Raw genomic sequence first — 17,961 nt, 5'->3', positions numbered from 1 at the left:
CAGTGACTCACAATATCAACCTGTCACCCTGCTGAGACACAAATGAATCTCTGTGCTGCTGTCTTTACGGACTCTGCCATTCACTGTTTAGTACATTTGAATACTGTGTGTGGATGTAAGTGGGTTGTAACTTGAGTGTGTGTTTGTGAGAGTGGAAGGGGTAGCATTTGTGTGTGTGCATCTCTTGAATAGCCTGCATTCATCCAGTTTTCCTCTACACACTACAGAGCTATTATATCACAGAACACTTCATTGTGGGTCAGTGGGTTAAAGTAAAATGAATAGTGAAGTGATACTGAAGCATGCTGGTAAGAACCAGTTTAGACGTACAGTACACAACGTCATAAGATAGCTGACAGAGGGAGGAATAATCAGGCAAAAATTAGCAAGCAACAAAGCTACAAGTCTTTGGATATCTTGGAAGTAAAAAAAAAAAGCCCTGCACTCCAGTATACTCCCTTGACCTTCTTTGATCCATTTTTAATTGCAAAGAATCCACGTTTATTAAGTATGTGTAAAAGACTATGGTTAAGTCCCACCTTTAGCGGAGTTGACATAATTCGAGTTGACAAAAGTCGCAAATTATGATTTAGACTTGTTTGTCCATTCAGAAAAGAATAATTTCACAGAGCCAAGGTGATGTCTTCTATTTGCTTGCCTTTCAGTTTGCAGTAGGTTAAGAGAGCAAATCTAAAGTTTCAGAAGCTGGAAAAAGTATTTTTCGCCTAAAAAATTTTTAAATATTGGTCAGACTTAAAAGGAAACAAAACATTCATTTTGTCCAATGACTGATAATTTAATTGAATGGTGACTGAATTTACGTTCTGGGTAAAGATGAGCATTTAAGGTAGGCTACATGAGTTTTTTTTTTCTTTTATTCCGATTACAAACATGTTCCTGATCCTGATTGTACATTATTTGGGGAATTTTCCGAACATTATATTCTGGTTTATGACCTTGATTCCGTATTAGTATGAACAATTGAGTATTTTATTGGCCGATTCATACAACAAAATTACACTAGACTAGAGCATGAGCATGTTTCATTAAGTGTCATCATTTGCTACATGTTGTATCTTTTAGGAGACCCACACCTCCACACCAGGTGAAGAAAGAAGAAAAGGCACAAAGTGGCACCAGTGAACGGATTTAATTACAAAGAGGAACCCACAGTGACAAAACAAGAACAGCTACTTACAGAAAGAAACTCTTGATAGACTGTAACCAGGACAACTACAAGATGTTGTCCAGAGCCAAAGACAAACAGAGTTTTGGCCAGATGGTTGCTTTTCTTCCTGTTGACGTCTGTAACAAGGCAAACATTAATTTCTTTAAAAAAAAACCCAACAACAACAAAAAACTCTTCTATCTTCTTTCAGTCAGCCTGGTCACAACAGAAGCAATCTCGTCTTCTTCTGAAAAGATCTATGACAGTTATAATTTAAACATGACTGACAGCGCATGCCAGAGGGAGGAGAAAAATACAAACAAAAACAAACCTTACACAAATATATAAAAATATGCCATTAGATTCATATCAACAATTGAGGACCGTGGGTGCACTATTTACAGAAAAAAGGCAATATATACCAATATTTACAACAATATAGACTTTTGTTCACATACGGGCATGAAGAGGTTGCTGGAAGTGATGATAGGATGAGTCTGATGTGATGGTGAAAATTGGGTCTTCGTTTCTTGGCACACAACATGCTTCATTCTCTCAATCCTCGTCAAATTAACATTGAGTTTTACTTCATTTCTAATGCGCAGTGTATTTGAGTGTGTGCATGCTTCTATGTTTAAGCTCAAACACTGTGATCCAACCTTCCAGTGCAACAAAATAAGATTATTCAGTCATGTATACGTATGCGAGTAGCTACTGAGGGAATATAAAACTTAAGGCAGAATTGAAAGAAAATCTAACTTCCTGAATTAACTAACTTGGAAGTTAGAAGGACCATCAAAGTGAAGGATTTTCAACCCAGGTTTCAGACTGGTCAAAGAGCAATGACCCCTATTTTTGCTGCTCAACTTTTGTTTGATGAATTTGCTGATATCCACAAAGATAGTACGCAGATGTTTTACTGTTCAAAGAAAATATACTAACTTCATTCTGCAGAGAGCTCTCCATTGCCCTACAGCCAGCATAGATATACAGCATTTCCATGGGTAACTAGCTTTTGGCACTGAGAACACAAACATGAAGTTTGCTGTGCATCACACAGAACATTAAAACACTTGCATTTGCTACCTTAACATTACATAGACACAGTTTGACATTCTGGGCCATAACCTTGTTCACTTTCTTGCCAAGAGTGAGGTAAGATACCACTTTCATGTATGTACGGTAAAGAATAAGCTGTTAGGTTGGCTTAGCTTAACACATAAAATGGAAATGGGGGATGTGAGCGTGCTACCTCAGGCTTATTTTAGAACTACAAAATATTTCTTACAGTTTGGGCTTTGTATACTTTATAGAGGCAATATATAGCCAAACATGATAATTATCTAGCTCTAGCAGTGTTTAGTTGGTGGTTTTCACCTTGCCCATTTCCAGTAGGCCTCTTATAGTGAGCTAGGCTAACTATATTGTGGCTTTAGTGTCATATCAAACAAACATGAAAAGAGGCATGGATCCTTTCACTGAACTCTAGTCAAGAAACCATATGAACATACAGTACTCCCAAACTCTTCCTTTAAGTTAACTCAAATGTCTTACTTTCCTCCATATTAACTGTTGGCAGATAATCACAAACAAGCTATATTGTTTTTTTACACTTCTCAACTGAATGACAGAGCACTTGTGGAAGGTCCACAGACACATGCCGATCGACTTTTACATTTACGGAGGCAGAGAACTCACTAGATAGTTAGCAGCTATCACAATGATCAGCTAATCCTCTTTACCGTTAGCCCTGCTCACATTAGGAGAGTTAATCCTATGTGGATGTGTTTGGAAGTGAGAAAGCTGAGGTGAAGTGCCCAGATGGCTGGTTAAGGTGCAGTGAGGTTTCCTATAGGCTTGGAGGGATCAAAGACAATCACTGCTTAGCCCCACAGCCTGGGGCTAGTGTGTGTGTGTGTGTGTGCAAGGACAAGTTAGATTCACCCTACGCTTCCACAGACATCTGCTGTGTCGAAGGAGAGCTGCCTTTCTGTGTGTGTGTGTGTTAGTGTGTAAAATGGCTTAGCTTTTAACCTTCTGAAGGCACGTGCTGGTGCTCAGCATTTGTCCTTCTGACCTACTCTGTCTCACATGCACTCTCAACAGTCAATACTGAGATGTGCAATAGGTGCTTTAAGGGGTGCAACAAAATGTACTATATTTCATGCAACCAAAACGCCACATTGCACACCACTGAACTGAAAAACAACTGAAATGTTAAGCAAAAAAAACCTGTCATTTGGCACCTAAACAGGCAACAGAGTAACTGTGTTCCCTGTCAGCCCATCAGACAACATGAAGTGAAATTTGGGATTGAGCTGGATGATTCACAGTCCTGTCTCTCAAGAGTCATACCACTCCAACACAACAATCCTGTTTTGTGTATGAGGTGGTGACGTATCTTGATGGTTTATCTGCTATGGTAATCAAGCCACAACTTCCTTGTTCTACAAAACAAAAAAGAAAAAGTGAAAGCTGCATCTTCTATAAATTAAGTGCTGTAAAAGAAGGCGCTAAAATCAAAACCATAAATACTGTACATAACTATCTCTACCTGCTACGACAGCCTAGTGTCACCTCTGCGATGGAAATCAGCAACACTAGTCCTGATTTCTCTCCTGACCGAACGCTCAACAATCATGGCAAAAGAAATCTTTTCGGATCCCTTAATGTCGAAACTTTAACACATACAAGGCTTCACATAGTCATGGTAATGAGGAATGTGTCCAATGCAGCTTTTTCTACCAGTAGTGGGACATTGCTTCATCTACGACGTTCATATCATCTTAAACTGGCAGCAAAATTAAATAAGAAAAATGTGATCTGTGGGAAAATACACATTCATGCTTTTCATAAATGTCTTCTGATTCAGCAAGTGAAGGCTGTGCATTAATGTATGTGACTGTGTGCATGTGATTATAGTCTTGTTAGATACCCTTGCCCTATATTGCACTTAAATGATGCTCTTATTTACTCTGCCTCCCCAGGAGAAAAGATGATTTAGGCAGTCTCATATCTATAAGCAGTGAGAATGGAGAAGATAGTATTACATCCCTACTGGGGGTAGAAAGATCTGGTCTCAGATCTGCCATTAAGGGCTGTTGTTCAGCCCTGGCCAGTCAGGTTTAAGGAGGAATTTAGCTTGTCCTTTTCTCCTTATAAGCTTAAAGACATTGACTGAACCTCTCGATATTGGACTCCAGCTGTGAAAACAAACACTAACTCAGACTCAGAATATCCATCAGAGTATAGTCTCCGTTTCATTCATACATATTTTATCATGACATTTTCCTCTGCTCATCAGAAGACTCTTTTATCTGAGGTTCAGGTGAGGATGACACGATGATGGAGTAAAGGGCTGATGTAAAAGTCCAAAAAAAAAAAAACCTAAGAAAATGTCAAAGGACAAGTACATACTTCCCTCCTGTAGACTCATGTTCTGGATTGTCCAAGTCTTCCTCTATCTCTTTCTTTTACTTGTTCTCAGTCTAAGTGTGGAAACGTCACTGTTTCCTTTGCTCTCCTCTGTCTTGTGTTTCTGTCAGTAAAGACTTGAGCTCGTAGACGACACTCGCAGATGCCAAAAAATGAAATACACACGCACAGACGTCACTCAAGTGAGGAACAACACACACCGTCAGAAACATTAACACAAGAAAACCAGGCTTGAAGTGATCGTATTCATTTGTAAGTTCAGGAGGGAGTTGACAGCCATATTATGCACATAGAGACTGGAGGACCGAGCAGAAGACCAAAACAACAACACCAAAAAAGCTAGAAGTCCACTGGGGGAGAGGGGCAGGAGCCTGTGAGCCGCTCTCAGCTCGAGGGAGGTTGGGGTCGGTTGTTAAAAATTGGGATTAATTGTCTCAGACCCTCCAAAGCAAAAGATGGTTGGTACTGTCGTCCCGTCCGACTGTTTCACTGCTATTGGTCAGTCTGAAATCCTCATAGCCATCGCCGCCAGAGATTACTAGATGATTTGTTTTTGGAGGGATGTGGGCTGAGGTCCTGCGACGTGTGGAGTCACGTCTTTGAAGGTTCCCATCAGCGGTGCTGCCACTCTGGTTGCCTAAGACAGAAAAGAGGGATTAAATGTGGAGAAAGATGTTTCAGTTCAACCTTCTGCGCGGAATGTAGAAAAGGTTGCATATTAAAGTTAATAATACATAATATTTTATAAAATTGTCTTACAAGAATCCTACTCTAAATATGGTATGTACTGTATATATAAGAGAAAAGTACTGATTGCTGATACAAATGTCTTAAAAAGGCAGTAGAAACCTGTGGATTCGGTTGTTGGAGGAGGAAAGTTCATGTCAAATCCCTCCGGTAGTTCGATTGATGTCAGGAACCGTACGTGGCCCGTGTGTCCATGAGCAGAGCCCATCGGCACAAGGGGAGATTTCAGTGTTCCAGCCCCAGTTCCTGAGCTCACGGCTGGGATTGCCAATGTAAGGACCACCCCTATAGAGAAATACAAACTTGAAATATGCTTGGAATCCAGGGAATAATATAAAATATTTCAAGAAGTTACAATGGAGCTGCTCCAGCTCACACACACTCTACATAGAGTTTGCAGCCTATTGGAATATTGGATTTCTTGTCGTAATTTTAATTTTAATTCACTTTTTTGACAGAAATTTTAACTAAAGTGGTGACTCCACATGCAACTGCTAAAACAGTTAAAAATATATTCATATTCATATTTTTCCTGTGTATTGAATTCAGATTTATACTCAACATAGACCGTTACAGTGGGAGCTGTCAGACCCAGCAGTTCAGTGACGTCAACTCCCACACTTATGCAACAAAAGACAGTTTGTTCCTGGTGTTGGAATAAAAAAAAGAGTTTTTACCTGCACTTGTGCCAATCCACAGCAGATCCTTACAGGCCAGTAACGCTGTGATTCTCAGACAGGCAGCTTTGTGCTGTCTGATGATGGCATCAGCACCTGAGGAGGAGGAGAACATGGAAAAATGGCAGCCATAGGGGAGTGATGGGATGTTGGAAAGTAAGAAGTAAGAAAAAAAAGAAGAGAAGTTTAAAATTGAAGGTGTACTGATTATTAATACATTTTGAAGTCAGTCACATCATTTGAGAGCTATGCAATTAACACACAGATACACACTCACTCTCTCTCTCACACACAGATGGTATTTGCATTAATAAATAGATACCAACATTTTTTATGGTTGCTTCATCTTATACAGTTGATACCTAAGCTTCTCACGGTGCTTTGCCCATACAGAGCTCCTTTCTGATCTCTTGTCTACTGTATGCTCCTACAACCCTGTTATCTCTCTACATATTCATCATCTGTAATTTACCTGCGAGCATCTTGTGGACAGCAGGTGCCACGTCCACCTCTGTCAGGCTCTCCCAGGTCTGAGCGTGGTACAGTTTGACCTGTGCACTGCCCTGCAACGCCAGCCACACACCCTGACCGTACGCCACCATGCATGTCACACACCGACTGCTGTCAGTGCCCACTTGGAACCAGTGCTGTGAGGGAGGAAGAAAAAGAGAGGTGTAAATAAAAAGTTTTTTACTTGTGAATCAGTCTGTGGTGTATAATATGATGATCCACATCTTCACACACTCGTCCTGTTCTCACCTCTTGTACCAGTGTAGCTGTGTTGATGATAAGGACTCTGTTCTGTGAGCCACACCAAAGCTTCCCTCCCACAGGAACCATTTTGGTGACAGGACTAGTGGGCGTGCCCAAAACTAACGTCTGAGAAGACTGTGCGTCCCAGAAACTACCTGCAGATGTAAATTGACATTAATGGGAATTAAATAGAGAAAAAAATAAAGAGCAAAGAAAACAACAGCGACTGTGTTTTAAAGGGATACGGCAACTTTTTTTTTTCGTGTCTTGCCTCACTCCCGAGTCGATAACAAGCAGATAGACACCATCCTTTCGACTGTGCGTGCAGTAACAAGGGAGATAGAGCCCGTACTATCGCCCGTAATTAGCTTAGCTCAAACGCTGGAAGTGTATAGGTAGTGTTAGCCTGCCTCCCACCCAAGCCAAAATCAGCAGTCAGAAGATGATTTCATTTAGCTCTAAACTCTGTAAATATATCACTTTATCAACATTTCAAACATTTTTAGGCGAGAAAGTAGCCGTTTAGATCAGCAGTGTGTCGTTAATTTGTCTAAATACCAGCTGTTTACAATTTTGTTTGGACGAATTCGGCGCTACTCAAGCTAGCCGTTGTGACCAACGCACTTCCGGTTACTTCTGGTTACTTTCACAAAATAAAACACCCGTTGCCCTTTACATACAGAATTGCTTTTACTTTGAAATAGGAAGCTAACCTACCCTCGATGTAGCTAGCTTGAATCAAAATAAACCGTCTTTGCTTGAACCCTCCGTTTTGACCGATCTCGTCCCATTACCAGCATTTGACTGCTCAAGATGCCTTACCGGAGAGTTTTGTCAGCTCTGAGACGAAGATCGGTCCGTTTAGAGTTGCTGAAGAGTTTCTCTGATGACTTTAGGTGGAGGCAGGCTAACACTACCCATACACTTCCAGCGTTTGAGCTAAGCTAATTACGGGCGATACGGACTCTCTCTCGTTACTGCACGCACAGTTGAAAGGATGGTGTCTATCTGCTGGTCATGGACTCAGGAGTGAGGCAAGACACGAAAAAAAAAAAATGTTGGCGTATCCCTTTAAGTAACAAACCACATTTCACATTAAAAAATTAAAGCATCTGATCTTTAAGACAGTTTTTGAATCGTTGTTGTAGTTGATGGGGTTATAACAACATACTTGATGTCCAGAAGTCTATCTACAAAGTATTTACAGTATAGAATTGAACAAAACGTTATGATGAGGAAAAAATAAAATTGCATGTTTTTCCAGCCTTTCTTAACTACAGTCACATCCACACTTCAGCTTACCTGCTTCTCTCTGATAGACAATCACCTCTCCATTGGCCAAAGACACAAACACTTTGTTGTCCAAATACCTGAGGGAGGAAAAAATATTGATAATTAGAAGAAAAACACATTATCTCTCAATCTGCATTTTTAACTGTCCACTACAGCTTTAATTCCAGTTATATCTATGTTTTTTTAAAGCATCAGAAGAACCAGACAGACTTACAGTATACAGAGGATAGAAGCTGAGTGTTGCATCTTCATGCTGTTTTTACGGTTGCGGATGTTGTCTGATGACTGGTACACGTGGATGCTAAGACAAACAAGAAGCATGAGGAGATGAGGGTTAACTCCAGTGTTGCACTTTAGATATTTCCACACAAGACAAGACTAAATTTCCACACAGATGAATATTACAATTATTACATTGTGAATGTGTATCTGTGTATCCACAAGTTTCCGAACATCATCTATGGTCAAAACCGGAAGCCAGTTTTGCATTTCCGGTGGAATTTTACATTTCCATGGTTTTCAGTCGTTGTCATAGTTGCGGTAAATGCATGGATCTTTTAACGCTGGCTTTTAACACGATTTTCATTGAAAAAAAAATAAATCCATGCATATACTGCAACTACCGAAACCATGGAAACGTAAACATAAAATTCCAGCGGAAGAGCAAAACCGGCACGCGTTTTTGACGTTAGGAAAAAGGTGGATAGGTTTAATGATGTGTTCATGGGAGCCATTCTCAAACCACTTTTAAATTCAAACGACTGGTGTGTTAATGCACTGCTATACAACGCACCATCCATCCTCTGTGCCCAGCCACACTGAGCTCTGATAGGCCTCGGGGTCGATGCTGAGCAGGTCCTCCAGGCTCGCCCTGGTGAAAGACCCCCGGGAGGAGCGACGCATGGCGCGGCCATCCATGGGGCTCTCCGTCTGAGCTCGATTCCCTCCGCTGACCCCCAACATCCCTGGAGCTCCGTAAGAACTTGCCACTGGAAACTCCTGCTCCTCCTCACTGCTAGTGGTCTCTGTAGCCATGTCCTTGGAGCCCGGACCCTCGTCGTCTATGAATAGAGATAAAACAGTGTGTGAGAGCCTGGGAGAAGCAGAGAGGATGGTGTGTGTGTGTATAATTATGTTTTTACTCACTGCCATAGCTGGATGAGATGGTGGAGTGACTGGCCTGACTCTGTAGAGTGGACGAAGGACTCGGTGAATCCTCATCATCTGTGTCATCGCTGTCAAACGGAACAAGCTCCGCCCCTGGTCCTGAAAATGTCCAATCAGCTGATCAGTTGACATTGATGGCCTTACCGTCTCTCATATTTGTACAGACCTCTATAGACCAACCTGTAGGCTGCTCCGTCAGCTCAAGAGACGAATGAGAGATCGATATATGGAGTTGCTGACCAGGTACTCTGGAGGTAGGGGCCGGGGCGGGCTCTGATCCACGCTCCCTAAAGGTGAAGAGTGATCGGTAAATCGAACAGACCAAACTGTAGATGAAGTCAGGAATAGTTGATGAACCACTCAGGTGAGTAGCTGACACCGACTATAGAGTTTAAATACAGTCCTTTCGCTAAAAAAATGCAGATGATGACTAAAAAACAACAGTGTACAAGTCTACTGATTAATAAAACAACTTGTCAGGTAAATGGTAATTAGTAAAAAACTACTGTAGACTATCTTGGATGTTCAAACCTTTTAGGGACTTTGAAAAAAGACTTCATGCAGCACATGGGAACAGAATATGAGAGATAGATCTAATCTGTACTGTAGCTGCAGCTTGAATTCAAGGCTTCACAAATAACTCAGAGCTTTGTTAATTAAAAGTGCTCCTGTGTATTTGTGTGTTGCTGCAAGTGGGTGTGTTTTGTGTTTGGTTTTGTGTGTGTGTGTGTCCACTGACCTTCCCTTGAGTCCTGGTACAGCAGCGATGCAGATGATCCTCGCTGAGCAAACAGCAATACAGGCCTCCACTGTAGGTTCATCTTTGATGTTTAGCAGACACACCTGCCAAGAACACTTATTTAAACATCTACAGTATAAAGCACTGTATAAAATTCATATAATATTGTTTTCTCATCAGAGAAACATGTGGAATCATCACATATACAGTGTTATCCTCACTTGTCCCACGTATCCATCACTGTTACACACCCACACTTCACAGCCGCTGTCAGGACAGCTGTGGCTGGGAGAGGCGCATGAAAACTGCAGACAAGCAACACATTATGATTAGAATTGGATTTTTAACATTTATAAAGAGAGATCAAGACTTTTATCTTCACACATAAAAGATTGTAAAATAGATATCCCTGTCGCTCTCACCTGCATTCCACTACGTGTTTTCATTATAGGAATTGCCTTCAGAAACTCTGGGTCCCACTGGTCCTTATTCATAGCTAATAATAATAAAAGAAAAGACATAGTAAATTAGGCTGTTTTTTTTTTAAAAAAAGGAGCTCTATGCCTAATGAAGCCATGTCAGAATCACTAACAGTAAAATAATAATTATGGGAATAAAAAGGCACTCAAAATCACATCTCTCTCTCTCTCTCTGGTGTATGTTTTGTTTGCTGCAGAAAAGACAATGACAATGTGTCTCATAATAAAGCTTATTCAGTGACCTAGTTTCTTCTTGGCTTCCTCGAAAGCCTGTTCGAAGTTGGAGCGTGCGTCAGGCGAGGTAAATTCAAAGACAAAGGTGCTCTCAGCTGAGGCTGTGGTGAACTCCAGTTTTGTGGGCAGGAAGGTCATACTGAAGGCCAAAGACTGTTTCTCTGACAGCTCCCTGTGCACCGACGCCATCAGATCCTTGATCACCTCATCTAGGGACTGAGAGAGATGGGAATGAAAAAAGACAGGAAAGAATGTGAGAGTCTGTACAGGCTTATCAAACGCTAGATGGCTTTATGGCCACCAGGAATATGCGGACATTTAAGTTGACAGGTAAAGAGACAATCTGGGAAGATTTAAAGCATGTAGCTGCTGTTGGCATGTATGTGTGTGGTCCACAGTACCTGGTGCGGGAAGCTGAGGTTCTCAGATAGTTTGCTGATCTGACCCAGAGTGCTGAGATCTTCATCTAATCGACTAATCAGCTTCTGGATGCTCTCCTTGTTTGTTGCTTGAGTGGAACCTGGTGCAGGGAGGAACAGACAGAGAACGATACAACAGATACATCAAATCCTATTATAAGATTTTAACTGAAGGATTCAAAATCTTACCATCATTGTAAATGTCATTTTTCAATCATCAGTGAGGTCAAACTGATCAAATTCAATGACTCACATTTGACGGGATGAATTTCTACTAAATTATCTCATTAATTTAATTAATTGATATGGAAATTTGAGAGAAGAGATCTAGACCTTGGCACTTATGATGAACAAAGAGCTCAGGTAAGCAGTATTATGGTATATAAATGTTACACAGTTATTCAATATGTCCAGTAAAGTCCTGGGTACAGTAAACTATCAGATCACAACAGGAAATACAGATTTCGCATTTTTCCATGACATCAGCAGTGTGTGAGTCTTACTTTTCACCACCTCCACGTCCTCGAGAGGAAGTTTCCAGAGGAACTTGTATTTACTAGAAGTATCAATCATACTTGCAGCAGAGTATCTGAGAGGGAGTGAGAGAGAGGAGAAGGCATAAAGAAAGAATGATGGAGGGAAACATTAGGGTAAACATTGTGTCAAAAATGTGTGGAAAACCTTGCCTGTATGTCTACTGTTGAACACCAGGGGGCACATGAGGGTTTGGAAACTGTATTATGAAAGTCTATGTAAATATGAGTTTATGGCTGTGTCCCAAACCAGCATAGTCCAGTCTGAACGTATAGTGACACCTATTCCACCTTACATGGTGAACAATGCATTAAAAAGAAGTATAGTACACAACTGATGGTCATTAACCACACAATATATACCATCATGCATTGCACTTGCACTGAGAAAAATAAAACAAAATGCAGTGAAAATGAGCTGAATAGTGTCCTGTCCACAAGTTTTGGGGGATTTGGATATAATAATGACCAGTAAGAAGCGACAGAGTGAGTGGCTTTGGTCCCAACCAACGTCTGTTTGTGTATATATGTGCGTGTGTGTTTGTGTGTGTTACATACAAGCTCATGGAGCTGCGTCTTAATGAGCCAGACTTCCTCTTGAGAGTGGTACAGATGATCAGATCGCTGAAGAGGAAGAGAGAGCGGTCCTTCTTCCCACCCACTGTCTTCTACAGAGATTAGAAGAGGAAGAGCTCAGAGTGTGTCAACACATTATCGATTAAAAGGTTAAGATAACAGATAGTAGATAGTTAACAGTATAGATTTCTCCATTTCCCATTAACATTGCAGCAAAGATAGTCATTACGTCAGATGATCATTTATAATGCTGTTCGTTTCTATTATTTTGGCCTCTCAAATTGATGATAACACTTGTTCAGAATCGAAGTATTTCTTACCGCCTCCATGACCATTTCCTGTCTCAGGAACTTTCTCTGGGGGTTGAGAATCTAACACAAACAGACACGGAGAAGAGTAACAATCAATGTCATCACTTAAAGACAGTGAGCACTTAGAAGCATTTCAAGAACTGTTTCTTCGTTCTTGATCGTTTCTTTGAGACACATGATTTTGATCAGTTTACTAGTGTAAGACAGATCAAACAAGCTGATGGGCCATTTCACTTATTCAATTATTACTATTATAAAATGTACACTTAAAAGGCAAAACTCAGCTACAAAGACAGGTTCGTCCACCTATTATAGACTATATAAGTATCTCACATGTTCGACTCCCTCTATGTGCGCCTCGATCTCCTGAATGACCCTGGCCTCCCTCTCTGCCTCCTCAGCAGAGCGACGTCCCTTATTTATCCTCTCGGCCAGGCGCTTGATGTCCCTCTGGGCGTCCAACAGGAGCACATGGTCTGGGTGATCTTCTGGGGTGTGCTTGAGCAGGTCCTGCATTAAAAAACAAACACCCGTGTACTGTGTGCTGACCATATTTTTGCTTTTTGCTAGTTATTTATTTATAAGTTATGGTACAAAGAGAAATAAGGTAGTTATAATTTGAAAATTTGAAATGTCACCTTAACCAGCAGCTCATATCGAGGAATCCTCTGCACCGGCTTAATCATTAGATCACCCAGAGCCTGTTTCTCCTTGTTCTCACGCATGTTTTGCTGTCAGAGTGAAGGGAGAAGTCGGTGTTAAAGGGATAGTTCACCCTAGAATGATATTTCGCTCATTATCTACTCACCCTCATGTGGACTAAGGGCTGGAAGAAGTTTGAGAGTCCTCCGTCCCTTCTCTGAGTTACAGGGGGTCTTGGTGTAGCAGTGCATGTCCATATAACGGTTGTAAAGGGACACCAGAGCTCTTCGTAAAAAAACACACACAAAAAAACATCCAAATACCTCCATGCTGCTCGTATGTAATGTCCGTCTTGTGCTGAAGCCCCAAATTGCGTAATTGTCCCGAAAAAAAATTAAATAAGTCTATATTTTAAGCTTGTTTGTAGCGGAAGCTTCTCAAAGCTCCTCTTCCTGGTCCGTCCAAATCTCGCGTGATTTGCGCCGGCGTCAGTGCGGTTACTGCGAATCACGCGAGATTTGGACGGACCAGGAAGAGGAGCTTTGAGAAGCTTCCGCTACAAACAAGCTTAAAATATAGACTTATTTAATTTTTTTTCGGGACAATTACGCAATTTGGGGCTTCAGCACAAGACGGACATTACATACGAGCAGCATGGAGGTATTTGGATGTTTTTTTGTGTGTGTTTTTTTTACGAAGAGCTCTGGTGTCCCTTTACAACCGTTATATGGACATGCACTGCTACGCTGAGACCCCCTGTAACTCAGAGAAGGGACGGAGGACTCTCAAACTTCTTCCAGCCCTTAGTCCACATGAGGGTGAGTAGATAATGAGCGAAATATCATTCTAGGGTGAACTATCCCTTTAACAGGAGAGTGTGACAAGATGAATGACTGCTCTGTGTTGCACTTCACGTCTTCACCACCAGATGGCGAAGTGGTTCCACAGTGAAAACTCTTACCAGGTCATGACGCTGAATAATTGTAAACTGAGAACAGGATGAGGACATAAGAGGTTTTTATGAGGTGGCTGATAATGTTTTTGTATCTGAGCTCTTGAACTGGACATAGACTGTGCCCATTTGATTTATAAATGAGAATATTAGAAGCTCCTCTGTCAAATAATTTTGCTGAAATTTATTGGTATGCAGTATCTTTTCATCTAGATCAATAGTGTAAAATCATTTCATGTATATAAGTATTCTTGGTTCATAAGGCGGATCTTAAAAATCTATGGCTTCCGAGGGAGAATGCTAAACACTCATGGGAATACAGTATGGGCAAAGAGGGGGAAGAAGACAGGAAGCACACACAAACATACATGCACGCACACATGCACATGCACAAACACACACATGCACAGCATTTACAGCATAGCACTTTTCAGTAAGGCAATGACAAAGAACGACAAATAGTGACAAACTCCTCCTCTTAGGAAGTTTTATTTGTTTCGGTGGTGAGTTTCAGGCTTTAAAAAGCTATTTAAATGGTCTCCCCACCAGAAAAGGAAACATTTCTAGATGGGCTTCTGGTTTTCCAAACAAACACATGAAAGCAGTCACTCAGACAGAACCGGACGTCCTGCGCTCCGGTCCAAAACTCACCTCCAGAAACTTGTGAAACGCTGGCTTGGCCTCCTTGGCAATCCTCACAGCATCTTTGGCATTGAGAAAGTTGTCTATGTATGCTGAATACATATTAGCTAGAGTCTCTTTGGAAAACTGGGGAGAGAGGAAAGACAGGGACATTAAAGTTGAGTGGTGTTTGATTTCATGTGATGACAGCCATGTTATAAGGAATCTAAGAGCAGATGTTTTTGTAAGCAGAAAAATTAAACAGTCCTGGTCAAAATCTGTCACTGATATCTCAAACTTAATAATAAAACTTTTTGTCTTGATATCAAGTAAATCAGAATATTATTCTTTAATAGTGATCTCTGGGAAGCGACCAAATAAGCAGTGGAATTATATGACGACTAGAGCGGAAACATTTAGTTGATTGACAGAAAATAATCAGCTAGCGTACCAAACGTTTCCTTTCTTTAATATCTTTTTAAATTTGAATGAAGTTTGGTTTTGGGCTATTGGTTGAAAAAACACACAAGAATATGTCGCCATTTTCAAAATGATGATTTGATTAATCAAAGAAGTCTATTTTTCTTTATTTGCAAAAGGCCGCAAGGGTGCACACATGTTTCTGCTACTCTTGGTTTTCTTTCCATTTTAAACATTTCCATTTCACGGTACTTAATAAATAAAAATTTAAATAAATAAATAAACTATAAATAAAAATAAAATAAAATAACTTTGAACCTACTTTTACTCCTTATGAAGTAATGTAACACTAAATCTGCTATTTGATTTCATGTTTATTGACATTATTATACTACAATATCTCACTATCAAAATGCAACTGTTCTAGTTTAGCACGCAAACATTGGCCAAATAGCAGTAAACACAAATGACGACGATAAATTAAAATAGCTGTAAAATATACCTTACTTGGTAACCACAGTTATCTTATTCCAAAAAAATGTCACATGCTAATTTTACTTTCTGCCAACCTGGGTAGAAAATACCTGAAAATATCACTACATTGCTATTTTGGTACATTTCAGGTTAACTCTACATGCTCAACAGCTGACAGGTATGACATACTGTATGTCACTAGTTACTGTTTAATCACAGTGACAACAAAAAGTGAGCTGTATCTGGGGAGATGACCGAAGAAACCTTGATGTCGGTGATCTTCTGTGTGTTTTGTCTGGCAGCCTGGCATTAGAAAAGATTACAGTCTCTGTCCATATGTCTTTTTTTTTCCTTTTGCTCTTTAAAACACACACAAGAACACACATGGCTGAATCACCCTGACCTGGTTTCTACTCGCACACAGAGGGTGGAGAGAGAGATACTGACAGGGATGGAAAAAAGACAGTGGAGACACAAACAGAGAGAGAAAGAGAGAGAGAGGGAAAGAGCATTAACAGACATAATGCACAGTGTGGCGCCTTATTAGACGTCACAGAGTAACCGGCTTTCTAGCCTTTCATGAAATAACCTCTTCTGTTCCTCGCTGCCACTGTCCTCTCTCCATCCTCCTCAGTCTTTGAGGAAGAGTAAAGAGGACAGAGAAATAAGATCTGTGGAGAATGTGAGGATTAGTGTCAATAGAGGACAGAAATGCAAGAAAGAGAAGAGGAGGAGTGTGCAGCCGTTTTAAACACACATATTCTTGTCTGTTCAAGATTTTCCTCTAAAGAGGTTTCTCACTTGTTAACAAGCGGTCAAACTGTAATGTCAAAGGCGCTGTTTTGATTGTTGACTATTCTAAATCATTCTAATGGATTGTGTTATGTTTTACTTCTTAACCAACTAAGGTTGTAGCATTAAATAATGCCAGTTTTCCTATGATGCAATTTGTTGTTGATTGGCTGCACTTATATTGACAAAATACAACTCTTTAGTTTTTATGATATTGTTTGAATGCTTCTATAATCGTTTTGATATGGAATATAGTTTTGTAGTATATGATATTATCTTTATCCATGATTTTACGGTTTTATTTATTTACTGTGTTCTGTTATCAGCAGTGGTTCATTTAGGACTGTTAGTTCCAGGACTTTATGGATAACTAAAATGAACCTTGAACCTGCAGTGTTTTTTTTTTTCAGACAGGAATCAGGATAAATATTGCTGGACTGTGCTTCATAAAACATCACACAGAAAATATTATGAATAATTGTACCGGTAGTTCAAAAGTCTGATATGTTTTATTTAATGGATATGTTAAGAAGTTGTCAATAAGACAAATCAATCCTCGTCATTTTAATTATTTAAATGAAAAAGTATCTGTATTAACTGGTACGATGTACAGTGTAAATCACTGAAAATGTATATATATAAGAATGGGGGTGGGGGTTTATGAAACCAGATGACATAACAGATCACTGGCTGAACAGGAAGACTTGATAATAACGTGATTTTCTGTGTGTCTAAGTCACAAACAAATTCGGTCAGTGCTATGAAATACCTCCTTGGTATTTTCCGCAAACGTAGAGGAGATTTAGGGCCTTTCAACAAAGCTGCTACAAATGTCAGAACAGAAGTATTTTCCACATATCATAACAACATCTGCTGCTACGAACAGTGAAAACCTGAACAAAACACTCTGCCCCGTGTGAGGCTCGAACTCACGACCTTCAGATTATGAGACTGACGCGCTGCCTACTGCGCCAACGAGGCCTGAGACCCTGCAGCAGCGCTGCAGCTTTAAGAGCTGTGGCGTGTGGGGGAGGGGATAGGGGGAGGGAGGCTCAGTCTGAGGCGTGTTAAGGATCTGTAACTGCTTTAGCTTGAGGCAAAAAAAAATCGGCCACACTCACTTGTCATTCTTCTGCTTCTATCTTTTCTCTCTTTTCCATTTTTTGTAATTCTCTATTCTTTAGCAACTTAGCTACATAGTCCATACAACATTGTTCTGAATGTATGACTAACCTTTATATTGAGGGTATGTTCAGTTGAAAAAATGTGGTTGTTTAAATGTGTAATTCTTTGCCTCAGCCTGTTTCTGTCATTGGCCACAATGTCTTTGTGAAAACCAGTGGAGCTGTTTCATTTACACAGAGAGGTGCTGAAAGTGACAATAATAGCATTTTAGTCGACTGGGGAAACAAAAGAAACTGTGCTTCTTTTATGATTTTAAACTCCTGCTTGTGTGTTAAATGTCTGCACTGAAACTCTTCTCTCTTTTATTCTCAAGGATTGAAACCTGATATTTAGCTCCACGCTGA

At 40.4% G+C, this 17,961-nt stretch overlaps 1 protein-coding gene and 1 non-coding gene across 4 annotated transcripts in view; both read right to left on the bottom strand.

Moving 5' to 3' along the window:
* Nucleotides 1–1,134: 1,134 nt before the first annotated feature.
* Nucleotides 1,135–17,961, bottom strand: part of arhgef17 (Rho guanine nucleotide exchange factor (GEF) 17) — a 71,454-nt gene continuing 54,627 nt past the window's right edge. For all 3 annotated transcript variants that reach the window (XM_085795520.1, XM_085795521.1, XM_085795522.1), the window contains 21 exons: nucleotides 14,777–14,893; nucleotides 13,170–13,262; nucleotides 12,865–13,041; nucleotides 12,541–12,591; nucleotides 12,203–12,312; nucleotides 11,615–11,700; nucleotides 11,094–11,212; nucleotides 10,701–10,908; nucleotides 10,402–10,475; nucleotides 10,201–10,284; nucleotides 9,980–10,083; nucleotides 9,421–9,527; nucleotides 9,220–9,339; nucleotides 8,867–9,134; nucleotides 8,288–8,374; nucleotides 8,083–8,150; nucleotides 6,787–6,935; nucleotides 6,500–6,674; nucleotides 6,028–6,123; nucleotides 5,453–5,635; nucleotides 1,135–5,240 (listed from right to left, as the gene is read on the bottom strand). In XM_085795520.1, the coding sequence (XP_085651646.1) occupies nucleotides 5,038–5,240; nucleotides 5,453–5,635; nucleotides 6,028–6,123; nucleotides 6,500–6,674; nucleotides 6,787–6,935; nucleotides 8,083–8,150; nucleotides 8,288–8,374; nucleotides 8,867–9,134; nucleotides 9,220–9,339; nucleotides 9,421–9,527; nucleotides 9,980–10,083; nucleotides 10,201–10,284; nucleotides 10,402–10,475; nucleotides 10,701–10,908; nucleotides 11,094–11,212; nucleotides 11,615–11,700; nucleotides 12,203–12,312; nucleotides 12,541–12,591; nucleotides 12,865–13,041; nucleotides 13,170–13,262; nucleotides 14,777–14,893 (2,679 nt within the window). In that variant the 3' untranslated portion in view covers nucleotides 1,135–5,037. The remainder of the gene's footprint in view (nucleotides 5,241–5,452; nucleotides 5,636–6,027; nucleotides 6,124–6,499; nucleotides 6,675–6,786; nucleotides 6,936–8,082; nucleotides 8,151–8,287; nucleotides 8,375–8,866; nucleotides 9,135–9,219; nucleotides 9,340–9,420; nucleotides 9,528–9,979; nucleotides 10,084–10,200; nucleotides 10,285–10,401; nucleotides 10,476–10,700; nucleotides 10,909–11,093; nucleotides 11,213–11,614; nucleotides 11,701–12,202; nucleotides 12,313–12,540; nucleotides 12,592–12,864; nucleotides 13,042–13,169; nucleotides 13,263–14,776; nucleotides 14,894–17,961) is intronic.
* trnam-cau (transfer RNA methionine (anticodon CAU)) lies at nucleotides 17,341–17,413 on the bottom strand. Its single transcript has one exon. It is a non-coding gene; the product is annotated as a tRNA-Met (tRNA).

Source organism: Trachurus japonicus, chromosome 13 (genome assembly GCF_045865225.1).
Source record: "Trachurus japonicus isolate A0001 chromosome 13, Traja_1.0".
Classification (NCBI taxonomy): domain Eukaryota; kingdom Metazoa; phylum Chordata; class Actinopteri; order Carangiformes; family Carangidae; genus Trachurus; species Trachurus japonicus.
This window is presented reverse-complemented; position numbering and strand designations above follow the sequence as displayed.